The 14,491-nt window shown below is 44.0% G+C and overlaps 1 protein-coding gene across 1 annotated transcript in view; it reads right to left on the bottom strand.

The window, feature by feature from the left end:
- Positions 1 to 331: 331 nt before the first annotated feature.
- LOC147732807 (uncharacterized) overlaps positions 332 to 14,491 on the bottom strand; it is a 96,555-nt gene continuing 82,395 nt past the window's right edge. Inside the window, exons 3-5 of the mRNA XM_086954517.1 lie at positions 13,021 to 13,170; positions 713 to 1,332; positions 332 to 601 (exon numbers count right to left, since the gene is read on the bottom strand). Coding sequence (XP_086810643.1) covers positions 332 to 601; positions 713 to 1,332; positions 13,021 to 13,170 — 1,040 coding nt within the window. The remainder of the gene's footprint in view (positions 602 to 712; positions 1,333 to 13,020; positions 13,171 to 14,491) is intronic.

The following is a 14,491-nucleotide window of genomic DNA, read 5'->3' as shown; positions in this document are numbered from 1 at the left end:
TATTACAGAGTAATTCAACTCTGAACCTCTGAGACAACGAGAAGAACAACAGATCAAAGAATCTTTACCATCCTTTTTTTGAACCAGAACAGCACCTAGTCCCTTATCGCTTGCATCAGTAAACATAACAGTGGGAAGACTAGGGACAAAAGCATGGAGAGAAGGTGCTTTGTTCAAATCTTTCTTGATGCTTAAGAATTCAGATTTGCAATCAGACGACCAGTTGAAAACTGTGTTTTTAACCGTTAGTTTTCTTAAGTTATATGTTTTATCGGCAAAATTTAAAATGAATTTACCATAAAATTCCACCATACCCAAAAATGAGAGGAGCTCATCTTGGTTCCTTCACTTTATCTATAGCTTCAACTAACTCTTTCTTGGGAAAAACTCCATTACAAGTGATGCGATGGCCCAAATAATTAACTTCTTGTACCCTGAATTTGCATTTTGCTCTCTTTAAAGTCATTCCTGCACCTTCCAGACGTCTCAAGACCAAAGAAACACGAGTATCATGCTCATCAACATTGCTACCATAAATTAACAAATCATCCTGATAGCACTTTACACCAATTAATCCCCTCAAGATTCTTGACATGATTCTCTGAAAAACAGAGGCCGCAGAAACAAGACCAAAAGGCATTCTTTTGAACTTGAACGAACCCATAGGTGTAATGAAAGCAGTCAAGTCTTGTGACGAGTCATCTAGCTCTACCTGGTGGTAGGCAGAAGCTAAATCAAGAGTGGTAAAATATTTTGCTCCTTCTAGAGTACAAATCATTTCATCTATATTAGGAAGAGGAAACCTATCAACTACAACTTCCTTATTTAGGGATCTCAAATCAATGCATAGGCGAATTTCGCCGGTGGGGTTCTTCGCTATCACAACTGGTGCAAGCCATTCTGTTGCATCAACTGGTACAATTATGTTACTCTTAATAAGCTTATCCAACTCATCCTGTACCTTTGCTTGTTCAGTGAGCGGAATTCTCTTAACTTTAGCTACAACAGGGAGAGCATTATCTCTCAATTTTATGAGATGTTTGTAGCCACGCAAACACCCCAATTCATCTTTAAAAACATTTGGAAATTTTTTAGCTAAAGTCAAAGATAAGTTCTCATCACTCATAGTATTAGGTGTATCAGATATTTCTTGAATTTGAACTTGAGGAGAAGCATTGGGATCAAGGGTAACCCCTAACTGTCGTTGATGTAACCAACCCAACAATGCATCTCCTTTCTTTGAGACATAAACTTTTCCCACAATTATGCGAGAACCAAGTTCAATTACAGCCATGAAATATCCCAACATTGAAATAGGCTTATCACTATAACCTAAGGGTAAAATATCACATCTATGCATTTTCACATTTTTAGCATATAATTCATTAAACATTTTCTCATCAATGATGGTTATCTTAGAGCAAGAATCGAATTTAAAGTTTACCATGGAATTTTCTACTTTAACCATGAAAGAAGGATGATCAGATTTATCATCATTCACCTCAAAACAGATAGATCTTACTTGAGGTTGAGGCCATCTTCTCCTTGTATTATCACTGTTTTGAGCTTTTGACCTGCAAAATTTAGCATAGTGACCTTTTTTATTACATAAGTTACAGGTTACCTTCAGGGCAGGACAAATAGGAGAATTAGCTAAATGATTAACCTGACCACATCTAAAACATGAGAATCTAACATTTGAAGAATTCATTTGTCTATTTACTTTTTCTTCTGAATTTACACCATCAGTTTTTTTTATTAGACAAACAGTCTCATCAACTTTTATGTCTTCCTTTGACTCAGAAATAGAGGGTTTATCTTTCTCTTTTTTAAGCTCTCCAACACATCTTGTCATATGCTCAACCTGTTTTGCAATTGTCAAAACTTCTTCGAGAGGTGGCTCGTCTTTTAACCAAAGTTCCTTTCTTATTTCATCATGTGCGCATCTTAAAACAAATTGATCCCGAATTCTCTCATCAAGGGTTTGTCCAAAATTACAAGAGGATGCAAGTTTCCTTAAAGAAGACACATAATCTTCTACTGATTCATCTTTTTTTTGTTCTCTCAGACCAAAGTGATATCTTTCCATAATTGTGCTGAGCCTAGGTAAGTAGTGTCTATCCAGTTGTACTATTGCTATCTCGTATTCATTCAGATTTCTTTGTTCCGCAGCTGAAAGATCTGGTAAGTGCTCAAGAACATCTTGTCCTTCTCCTCCTAAGCAATGCAACAGAAGTGAATGCTTTCTTTCTGCACTCAAATTTGTTCCACATACTCTTGCATAATTTGCAAAGATCTTTTTCCACTTATTCCACTTCACATTTGGTTCACCTGGACTCGTTAGAAAGAATGCTGGCTGAGTTACATTTTGCATCTTTATATTTATTTAAAGTTGTACAGTTCTATATTTTAAACTCTCTCTAGTATTTACTGTATAATTTAATTTCCGTAGAGAGTTTTCTTTCTTTAAAAAAATAAAACAACACTCCTGAAAGAATAATTCAATTTTCCTTGTTTAGGAACGAGTGGCCATTTTCTTTTATACACTGACTACACTTATTTATCTATTATTGTCCTTTATTGAATGCACTCAACTATCCTTGTTTTATAATGTGAGCATTGTCCTTTGTTGTGAGAAATCCAACTATGTTAATTTTCCTTTGGATTAATAAAGGACAAATGCCTAGATGCATCAACCTTTTTAGGAAGTGCAAACGGTGCGATTCGCAAAAATCGGCCGTTTGCACTTCCTAAATTGGTTTCTGGGATGCATCAAGCATTTTAGGAAATTCGCTATTTTTTGCGAGTTCCAAAAATGCGATTGCTTTTAAGGAATCGCAAATTTGCGATTCCTTAAATGCAATGCATCATCCTCACAACATTTGCGATTTTACAAATTGCAAATGCAAATTACCACGAAGTTGAACTTCGTGGTAATTTGCAAAAATGTGTAAAAACGCATAAAAATGCATTTTTTAAACGTCTACGTTACAGACACACATGTCCTTAGGACATGTGTGTATGTAACTCACATGTAAAAGTGCATTTCATGGGTGCAGGGGGGGGTCCTTTGGACCCCCCTCTCCACCCTTGAAAGGCTTTGTTGCATTCCGATTTCAAATTGCGAATTCGCAATTCCCATTCATTCCTATGGGCATTTCAGCCCATAGGAATGAATGGGAATTGCGAATTCGCTATTTGAAACTCGCAATTTTATTGGGATTCGGTAAAAATTGCGATTTTTACCGAATCTCAATAAAATGGCGAAATTATTGATGCATTGCCATTTGCGATTCCTTATTTGCGATTCCTTATTTTTCGCAAATAAGGAATCGCAAATGACAACTTTGATGCATCTACCGGAAAGAATGTAGACCAGTTCAACAATGATGTCGTTCTAACATTGTATTGACAATGCTCCTTAGGTATGATAATGGGCTCAGAATGCAGAACACTTAAACAATTAACTTGTTCTATCCTTGAGAATGTTACAGTAGGTAGAACTCCATGTAATGTTCATTAACACGCAGCGTTTATTAAAAGAGCTGACACGCAGCGTTCAAATACGTTGGAATGAACTGTACGCGAGGAACAGGACACCGTGCAGAGTCTCTTGACACGCAGCATTCAAATGCGCTGGAACGCACAGTAACGTGTCTTGACACGCAGCGTACGCGAGGGACTGGAACGCAGCGCAAGGCTCACTCATGAGCAGCGTCAGCTGTATGCGCGCGCAGCCTGGTTAAGGATACAGCGCGAGGAAATGAAACGTTATCCTCGCGCGAAGGCCAACATCCCTCACAAGTCTTTTATTAATTATGTTTAAGTCCCAAAATTATTTCTTTTTAAATATTCCTCCCGCTCTCCTCACCCGTGAAGTAGATGTCAATTCTGCCGCTGGGAAGCCGACGCTTCACTTCATGTACCGAAGGACAGCCGCTGGAGGAGAAACGAGGTAGGTTTCTTTGCTGTGTTGATCTGGTTGAGGTGATTTCCGATCGTCGCCAGTGTAAAATGGTTAAATGTTGAATAAAATGAAGAATCAGTAATCGTTTCAGCAAGGTGGGTTTATTAAAACCTCATCCCAAGAACAGCCAACAGCAACTGACTCAATCGGAATCTCCGACAGAGTCTATTCTAAGAACATGGAACACAGGTAAAGAATAATGAGGCTTAAAGGGGAAGGGTAGAAAACATCACAGTTCCGTTTCGGTCGCCACTACCTCTTTAGCCTCTAATAACCGGTCTTGTAGGTCCTGTCGTTCAGGCCTACGCCGTTCCAAGTCCCTTAATACCTCCTCCGCTTTTGCAAGTGCATTCAAAACTGACGGTTGTGCATTCGAGAACCTGCCCATGCATACTCCTCTCACCACCACTTTCATCGCATCCCATTCTGTGGATCTGGTATTGGCTGAACCCTCGTTTTCCTCAAAGTAGTGCTCTATGCCCTGTTGAACCGTGTCACTAAACACCGAATCCTCTAAGGTGTCCGGACGAAGCCGCCATGTTGGAACCGCTGATCTCGCACGTTGCCACTGCACCAAGACCAACAAGGGATTATGATCTGAGATGGTCCTGGTCAGGTATTCCGTATGGGTGACCATGGCAGCCAGGGAGCTACTACACAAGACCGAGTCTATCCTGACGTGTAACGCATGGAGAGCCAAAAAAAAGGAATAATCCCTACTATCAGGATGCTGCTCCCTCCATACATCTAGCAATCCCCACCTCTCTTGCCAATCCTTCCTATGTGTGGCTAACCTGCGTACCGGTGAATCAGCCAGCGGTGGGTGCGACCTATCAAGCGCCACATTAGTAATCGAGTTGAAGTCACCTCCTAGGATTATGGGGCCTGCCAGGAAATAGGCCAGTGAGCTCGTAAGGCCATCAAAAAAGTGAGCCTGATCAACATTTGGGGCGTATACACTGCATAAAACCGCATCCCTGCCATATAACCTCCCCTCCACCACCACATATCTACCCTCAGGGTCCACCAACTGATTCGTAAACTGGAACGGTATGCCCACCCTTACCCATATCAGCACCCCTCTAGCAAACGCTGAATAAGTGGTACCAAATACCTGACCCCGCCACCTCTTCTGTAGTGCAGTGCATTCTTGCTTAGTTAAGTGAGTTTCCTGTAACATTGCAATCTGGACACCCCGCCTCACCAGATAAGCATGCACCTTGTGGCGTTTGACCATTGTTTGCAGTCCCCGGACATTCCATGTTAGGCATTTCAAATTAGGTAACGTCCCCATGGTAATCATTACTGTACCAATTCAATAGCAACCAGTTGCTGCCCACATCGTTGCAGTTGCTTCCCCCCAGCATAACTGTTGAAAAAACTCCCCAAACCCCACTCTCCAGGACAGAGCCTAATAACCCAGTTTCAGCCCTGTTCCAAACCTGTAACACAACACACATCAGTCTAATCTGTGGTCGCCACCACAGAAGGCCTTAAGGGCCACAAGGGGGTGATTTATCGCCGACCCAGGGCAGGCGAAGCCCCCGCCCCGCGCCTCCCATCCCACACTGTTTGTGCACCACCATACCTGCCAGCCCTTCAATCACTAGCAGAGCCTGCCCCCGTAGAAACAACGAAATCGGCAAGCCCAATTAATAGTCACTCATTAAAGAGTCCATCAGATGTCTGTGGGGTAACCGCAGGGCCCTTCGAACTCTCAGCCTCCGATAGTTCTTCTCCAGTTCTGCCTCCGTCCTCACCAGAGTCCGATTCAACCAGTTCCCTCTCCTGTTGCGACCTCGTGATACTCGCTGTTGCAGCCAGCGCCCCCTTCTTATCCGCGGCCATCTGACCCTCCCGCCCCGCTCTCTTGAGCTTGTTTCGTGAACGGATTTGTTGCGATTTTCGGATCTGGAGCGGTTTAGGTCTCTCCCGTTGATTTTTACCAGTCCGGTCCGTGCCGGCTCAATACAACTCAAGCCACGACCACGCTTCATTAGGGGTCTGCAAAAATTGGGTGTTCCCATCCAGGATAACACGTAGTTTAGCCGGGAAGAGCAAGGAGTATTGAATGCCTTCCTCCCTCAGCTCCTTTTTTACCGCTAGGAAGGACGCTCTGTTCTTTTGGATCTCCTGTGTGTAGTCCGGGAAGATCGTAACCCGACTATTGTCCACCTGAAAGGGGCCCAATGTGCGAGCCCTCTGTATTAACAGGTCCCGATCTTTATAGTGCAGGAGTTTCACCACCATCGGTCGGTGGACGAGCTGGCACTCTGTGTGCCCGTTCCAGGGAGAAGAAGGGAGATAGGCCCTCTGGTGCCACCACCGTTTTGAACCAGTTCTCCATGTAGCCCACTGCGTTGTCCCCTTCGATTTTCTCCGGAAGGCCTACAACCCTCACGTTGTTCCTCCGATTACGACTTTCTGCATCCTCTGCTTGTCTCTCTAGTGTGTCCAGGCGGCTGAGGATATCTGTCAGTTTATGTTCCGCGGTCACCACCGCCGGCTTCAGTTCCTGAAGCAATTGTTCATGATCTTTCACTTTGTCCGATAGCTTGGCATGGTCCGCTCTCAGGAGACCCAGCCCTGTGGCGACCTGTGCAATGTCCTGATGCAAAGCCTCCTTTGTCGCAGTTATTGCTTCCAAAATGTTGTCCAGTCGCTGGTTCAGCCTCTGTTCCTGCTCCGTCACCAACGGGGAAGCCCGGGCCTCGCCATCTCGGGTCAGCGCAGTCGATTCGTCCCGGCCCTGTTCCACGTCGGCGGCCCCGCCAGTAGCCCCCATCTTAGTTGCTTCGGGCGTCGTCATACGGCCGCCACAGGCCTTCCTCCTGGCCTCGTGATCCCCGTCTCGGGAGCCGTGCTCTCTATTGCCGGTCCCAGTGCAAACACCCCAACTGGGCTGCCGAGCCGTGACCCTCTCCGACGGTGCTGATAGCCACTGGAAGCCGGGGCCGCCCGTCTCACAATCACCAAGGCCGAGGTTGGGGGGGGAGGGGAGGGTATAGGCGGATGTCGTGTAAACTGTTCCTCAGTCCAACATGGGCCCCCGCACCTCCAAGTCCACTCCCTAGAGCCGTTCAGGTGGGCCCTAGCTTCACCAGCCCTATTGAAGGAGGCTCACACTTCGTTTCGATTCTGGTCCGCCTCGCCCCTTGAGCAGAGACCGCCGACCCTCTACGCCGCCATTTTCTTCCCTCTCGGCGCAGCACCTCCGGCCTCCACTATCGGGTCTCAGCGTTATATTCGGTCTCCCGAGAGCCCTCAGCTGCTCTCCGATGTTTCCTCAACACTTCGCACAAGGAGATCGCCGTGCAGGGAACGCCAAAGGTGTAGTTTTCAGGAGAAATAGCGGGACCATGCGCGGAGCTGCAAGCTCACGCTGCCATCCCGATCGGCATCCAAGCCACGCCCCCCTGATACTTGTCATTTACAGCTAAATTCTGCACATTCATCAAGGCACTGTATATAACTGAATCATGAATCTGTGCATTCATGATTCGCGGTGCAGCTATCCGTCCGTTTTATCTGAGTTCGCTTTATGAAGCATATACATTTAATTCGGAACTTCACCAAGGTAATGTATATACTATAGTGCACACTGCATGGCTACGAACCTGGGAAGAAACCCCTGCTCAAGGTTGGACTGGTCTATGGTCCAACAAGGTAGTGCCTGACAGGCAGGCCTGACAGATCTGTGTGTGGGCTGTTTGTGGGCGTGTTTTATGCTCTGCTCGGCCCGTCTTGATGTCTCTAATATTAAAACAAACATTTCCTGTAGCAAGGTCAAATCCATGCAGTCGTCCATACATTGCATAACTCTTATAAAGGATGTCTAGAATTCAGAAATACCCTAATCAGCAAACATGCGGTCGGATGTCCTATAGGGCAATCTGGCAGGTCTGACTGATCAGTGTGAGGGCTGGTTTTTCAGCAGTTTATGGGCCTGTTTTATGACCAGGTGGGACAATTTTTAGGTTTTGCCTGCAGGGAGCTTCTGCTTTGCTTGAGAAATCTATTGTTTTTAATATAAACTTAAAAGTGACATACATCTCACCGCCGCCTTACTTTCCCGGCTTCTCATTGGTTCCTGAGCGCATCACTTACCTTTCATCCATTTCTATTAGCTGTAGCATATGTTCCTGCATTTACCAATGCTTGTTACTAGTCTGCATCTCTTATCAGTTAAAATCCACTTTGGTAGAACTATATATCCATAAAGTTTTGCTTTTTACTATTGAACCATATTTATATAACAATTTATCACCCAGAGAGATTAAGTGATTTGCATATAATCTTGAGACTTGAACCAGGATCACCTGCTCTCGAGTTAGCAGCTCTGGCTGCTGCGCCACACCCTCTTCACACCCGTGTTATCTGGCAGGGAGCTCTTTCCTTCTTCCGGACGGTGATTGATGAAAACAGCTCTTTATTAATTACAAAGGCTAAACTAATGTCTAACGAATGCTTGTTACTGTTGATTTACGTGATATTACCACAGACAGTGCATCCAGAAAATAACCCTGGGTTTAGGACTACGCTACGCTCGCGGAGCGTGCATAGTTTGCACTACTTCGCGATATGCGAATTGCACGTGGCACTGTGCAAAAACATGTAGCTTAGTGGACATTTTTTGCTTGCTCGCGCTCCTCAACTTCAAGTTGGCGACCGCGAGCGAGCAAAATCAACATATCGGCGAGACTTTTTCCTCGTTCGTGATAAGCAACATCAAGTTGCTGATCGCAAGCGTGGAAAATATACCTCCCGGGGAGATTCTTTATGTGGGGAAGTCAGGTGTCTCATTGCGAGTGGTCGCCTATGCTCGTGACTGCCTATGCTCGTGACCGCTCGTGATGAGAAACTACCAGTCGGCATTGAGAAACCTGCAGCTCGAGTACAAGTCTACTCGAACGGCAGAAAATGACCATTTGCAATGAATGCACAGTGCGGACAAGCATCCAGCACTGTGCAATCAGTGCGAACAGCATTTTCCCGCAGTTCAGGTAGCTACGCATAGCTTGCGTAGTGCAAAGTGCTCAAAGGTGGATTGTGTGACAAATAGAGCGTTGTGAAGAAAAGAGAGACTTAAGTCAAAAGCACCCTCAGGCTGTGTCTGCCACATTCATTTTGGATGCTCGGCACGAATCACAGACAGGTGAACACTGACACGCAAGATTGTAAATTGTCAGAAATTGCTGTACTAATGCCAGTAGTTTACCTCTGTAAATACATTTGTGACATTGGTGTTGTTTCACATAGAGGCAAGACACATTTTCCTACTACATTTTGCATGTGTACAATCAGGGCACGTGCAGGATACCTCAGTGGATGGCGTTAATTGTAGCATTCCAAACTTTTCCTTCAATGAAAAACAGTAGTTGCCTTACACCTTTCTTCTTTTCCCATTGATTAGTGCTGTCAAGTCCCGTTGGAAAGTGGACTATTAGAAGTGATAAGTAATGGCTTACCACTAGTAATAAGGCTACAAACACAATAAAAGGTTCAGTTAGGGTCTCACAAAATGACTCCTTTTTTCAACCAGTGGAAGCTGGCAACAAACAGACAGGCTTAACTTAGAAGACAGGTAAATAATTAAAAAATGTAAATTAAAAAAACACCAATACATTAAATAAGTGAAGCATAACACACAACAAAAATCCAACTCCAATTTATAAAAATAGATTACATTTTTATGAACAAATGGACACCAAAATGAACATGCTCAAATGTAGGAAATCGCATATATGAACTTTTAAAGATCAAACACTTTCTAGTACTTAAATACATATAGTGCACTTTGGGCTATCTAGTCGCTCTTATGCGGGACACAGTGAAAGTTTGAGGCCGACCGCGGTGGAGCCCTGGTACACTAAGCAGGAGGCCTCGGTCAAAATTTGACCTTCGGACTTAAAAACTTTTCTGGAGGATTTTCTCTCAATGTTTTATGCGACGCCATCGGATTGCAGCTCCAGGAGGCCTTAGTCAAATCCTGGAAGTTGGGAGCTCTGGAACTTTCAGCGGGAAGAACCTCAAATCTCCCTGACCGTGCATTACAATTCATAGGCAGCAGCTAGTTGCTTTTCCATGATCGTGCTTTGCCTAGAAAATGCTAAGATCATAACGTTTAGCGCTGCTCAGAATTCAAATCAATTAGAAGAGTCATTTTTCTGTGCTTTGTTAGGTGTTTACTTCAGACTTTGGCTAAGAAATACAATCCCAAGGATCTTCTGAACTAAGAGCATTAAACGCCTTATCAGTGACATAGTAGGAGCTCTTGATTACTTCTTGGTCATAGACGCGGTCTTTACATGTCAATATTGACTTGGATGACCATGGGACAAGACTTGGGTTTTGCCTTGAACCCCTTTGGTAGATGGGAGACTGTTAATGAAGGTAGCCAGCTTGAATCTCAACGTTGAGTCAGTCTCCTTCTGGAGTTCTTTGATAAAAAGCTCCCAAGCTCCACCAAATTTCTGAAACTTTTTCCTGAAGTTCCTCTTGAGGGTTCAAAGTGTTCAAAACACAAATCCAAGGGTCTGGAATCTCCTATTTGGTCCTTGGGATGACTGGACAACAGTTCTCACAATGTACATGGCAAAATCCTTAAAAGTCCACTTGACGCACTCCAGGATGGGGACTCTTGGTGGAGATGATGCAGGTCAGCTCTGTTAACATGTAGATTGCAGGGAGTCCACTCCTTAATCCTTCTTGAAGCAAGGCAAATTCCTGAGGGCTGTAGTACCTGATTGTGCAGCAGGTGCAGCTCTTTGGAGTTCAGTTATTTAGGTACAGGGGAGTCCTTATTCGCCTTGTAGTTTCATCTGAAGAGATATGCAGCTCTCTCATATTTATTCACAGTTTCTGGGCTTTAAGCAGGGTGGCATCCCTGACCAATGGGATACCGGGTGCCACCCAGGTGTATAACCGCGTCCTCAAAAGTGTGGCATATTCTATTCTCAGAAAGTACTATTCTCTCAAAATCCAACATGGAGAAATTCTCTCTTTTGGGGTTGGATCGGGTTAAAGCCAGCCCTCTGGTGTGGCTAAGGTCACTAACACACTCCAGCCAACCCCTGAATAATATATTTACTGAGGCTTGTGTGTGGCTTGGGGTGCAGGATCTGGGGGTCAGCCTGTGCTGGTCCCAAACTGTCATTCTTCCTTTGACAGCAAGTTTGACCCCCCTTCCTGCCTTTTGGCTTCTGCAGGTAAAGTTATCCACCCATAGAAACTCCATTGTCTACTCCCACAGGACACTTCACACCTCATTAGGCCGCTCTGTCTTAGCCTGGGAAAGGCTGGCTAATCAAGAGAGGGCAGCTGGAAAGCTGTCTTTTGGCACACAGAAATATATCCAACAGTGGAAGTTGTTGGATTTATCTGAACTCTTAACTAGATACCTTGAAGTATATTTTTAGGTGGCTCCTGTCAATATTTATACTGAAACAAAATATCTCAATTTTAACCTATTGAACAATTCTCTGACAATAAGGAAACATTAAACTGGCAGTTTTTCCATCACCAGGGCTTTTAAAACGAATGTTATAATGTCTCTGCTTACGGTTACAAAGCACCCTGCCTCTGGGACACCTAGGAGAGACCTTAGGGGAGGCTTATATGTAAAATAAGGTAGTTGGGGACTTTGGAAGTACCTTTAAATCCAAAATTGAGTGTGCATATACATTTACGGTAAAGGCAGCCTGAAAGGCAGCGCTACCTTTAAAATGAGAGCCAACACCACAATAGTGCATCCTTAAGTGCATTGTCTACTGGGCCTCTAAGCGTACATGCCCTATTACATGCTAGGGACTTACTGCTGGGCTGTCAGTACCAATTATGATAACACCCCATTTGCATATCCTCATAATGAAAGCGCTGCTCCTGAGCCTGAAAAGCAGAGTTCAAGGCACAGTCAGTTACCACGAGTACAAGCAAAAATGGGGGGAATCAGGCCAAAAAGGATGACTTTCTCTCAATTCTGTAATATTATTTCACACTATCATGCTCTTTTAGAACAATGGAGTAGTGGTAGTGGGAGGAAAACATATAGTAAATCCGTTAGCCCTTTTGGTGGGCTTCCGTCTCCAAATATAGACACTTAGCACCAGATATACTAAGCCCTTGTGTTGCTCTTGCATCATGCAAGATGATGAAAGGCAACACATGGGCTTCAGTGTGTTTTACTAAGCCTAGCAAAGCCACCTTGCATTGCTATGCTAAGCTTAGTATGTTGAGAGTAATGCAAGGCATCTCAAATCGCTGCCTTGTGTTACTCAGCATTGGGAAGGCATTTCATGGGTTGAGCCTGGGCTTTCAAATGCATTCACCCATGGATTTTGACGCAATCAAAGATTTACTAAGGTTAGTGTAGGAAATTAACCTTCTGGTAGCTTGCACAGAGCAGTCAGGCTAAACTTAGAGGCAATGTGTATGTGTATTTAGAAAAATAGAGTAACATAAAAAAATTACTTGACACCAACATGACAAAAATCCAATCAGTAGGACAGAAGATATGCAATTTTAAATATTAAAGTGAAATTAGTGCCTAGAATTATATAGCAAACATGACAAGATTATGGGCGGAGTGCTGAAACCTATCAACCACTCACCCCAGTCACAGATCTGGATTTAATTCATTGTTCTTTTGCTCACTATACCACCCTTGTTTGGACCCATCCATATGCAAATCAATCTTGACCCTGTTCCTTATTGGAACAGTCAAACCCGAACTGCCAGGCCAGGTTCTCCCTGGACTGGAAACAAGCATCCTAGGTCCTTTTTCGGGGTTACACCCCTCCTAAAACAGCCTAGCTTGAATCCAGTGGCACAACGAGCAAGGGACTCACTTCTGGGAATACCCTTGGCCACTCAGGGCAAACATAGCAAACACAACAAAGCACCAGCTTTCGTTATCTGGTCATGCTGGACTGGGATGAAGTCAAAAGTTTAGGGTGACCACGATGTAGTACGGGCTGGATACAGGTATCCTGTTAGCAATGGTGGGTGCTCTTTGGAAGCAGAAGGTTGGTGGGGGGGTTAAAAAAATCTCTTACCTGCTTGCTGGCTGGCAGCTGCCTCTTCTCCATCCTCTTTGTCCTCTTCCTGGCTTCTTCTGTGCAAATAGGAAGCACCTGGGCTCCCAGGCTTCCCATAGCCATGCTGCAATGCAGTGTTGTGATTGGTCTGAGTGCCGTGGTTTGGTGCTAACCATCAAATGGGAGCCTGGGCATGTTCTCTACCCAGGTTGTAATGCAGCCTGATTGAAGAATGTGCAAAGTGTTCTTCAATCAGGGTGTAGTGTGTATTGCTAGCTCACCACCGTGGATGCAGAAGCAGGACAATAAAATAATAATACCATCAAGTTATTTTTATTTTATTTTTATTTTTTGTTCACTGCGAAGAGCAGGACACAGAACTGACATAATCTCATGACTGTTGCTCCATAAACTCTTGATGCACCGAATCAACAGGAAATATTTGAAAATGTATTTCCATTCAAAGGTTTGAAAAAAATGGATCCATTCCCAGACAATAAGTGTTGGGGAGCATCAAGAGCCGAATTTGACACTGGGCATTCGGCCAGCATCTCACTCTGCTAGTGAATTGCAGAAAGGACAATGACACTCCCCAAACCAAATCATCTGGGAATGGATCAATTTTTTTCAAACCTTTGAATGGAAATACAACTTCAATTATTTCCAGTTCATTGGATGCCTCAAGAGGCATACACAGTAAGGGCTTTTGGCTTAGGGATGCAACAGTCATGAGTGCACGTCAATACTGATGAGAACCTTCAAATATGACTGGGTCGAAACGCGTTGACGCATTCTCAACTGAAAGTGCATGATAGTAGTGAGTGGTGGAATGCCAGTGAATGGCATTGATGAACTACAGGGTCACTACCTTTTCCCTAATCAGCTTGGAACTGGGTGCCAAACTCATAACATGGCCCTAAAAATCCAACTTTCCCCTTAAAGTTACAATTTTTTAGACACCAAACTCAATATTCATAACTGCTCCCAATTGAAAGTTAATACTTATTAAATGTAATAAGGTAAACCCAATGTTATGCTACAGGAGAAGTAGACCTTGAGATAGCACTATCAGGACCTTTAAAAATGAAAAGTACATGCCCAATTTTTTAAATACACTGCACCCTGCCTATGGATTTATTTAAGGCCTACCTAGGAGTGGCATATGGAATAAAAAGGAAGGTTTTAGGCCTGGCAAATGATTTTTTTTGCAATCTCAAGATGGCAGTTTACAAAATGCACATACAGGCTTGAATGGCAGGCTTGAGACATGTTTTAAAATGGCTACTTAAGTAGGTGCCACATTCAGTGCTGCAGAACCACTATGAGCATTTAGTTTACAAGCCCTGGGCACATGTAGCAACACTTTACTAGGGTCTTACAAGTAAATTAAATGTGCCAATCGGGTGTAAACCAATTTACCTTGCTTAATGGAGAGAGCACTTTAGTGCTGGTTAGCAGTGGTAAAGAGCACAGAATCCTAAAGCCAGTA

The sequence above is a fragment of the Lissotriton vulgaris genome, chromosome 2_1 (assembly GCF_964263255.1).
Source record: "Lissotriton vulgaris chromosome 2_1, aLisVul1.2, whole genome shotgun sequence".
Classification (NCBI taxonomy): Eukaryota; Metazoa; Chordata; class Amphibia; order Caudata; family Salamandridae; genus Lissotriton; species Lissotriton vulgaris.
The sequence above is the reverse complement of the archived record's forward strand: the minus strand, read 5'-3'. Positions and strand labels throughout refer to the sequence as shown.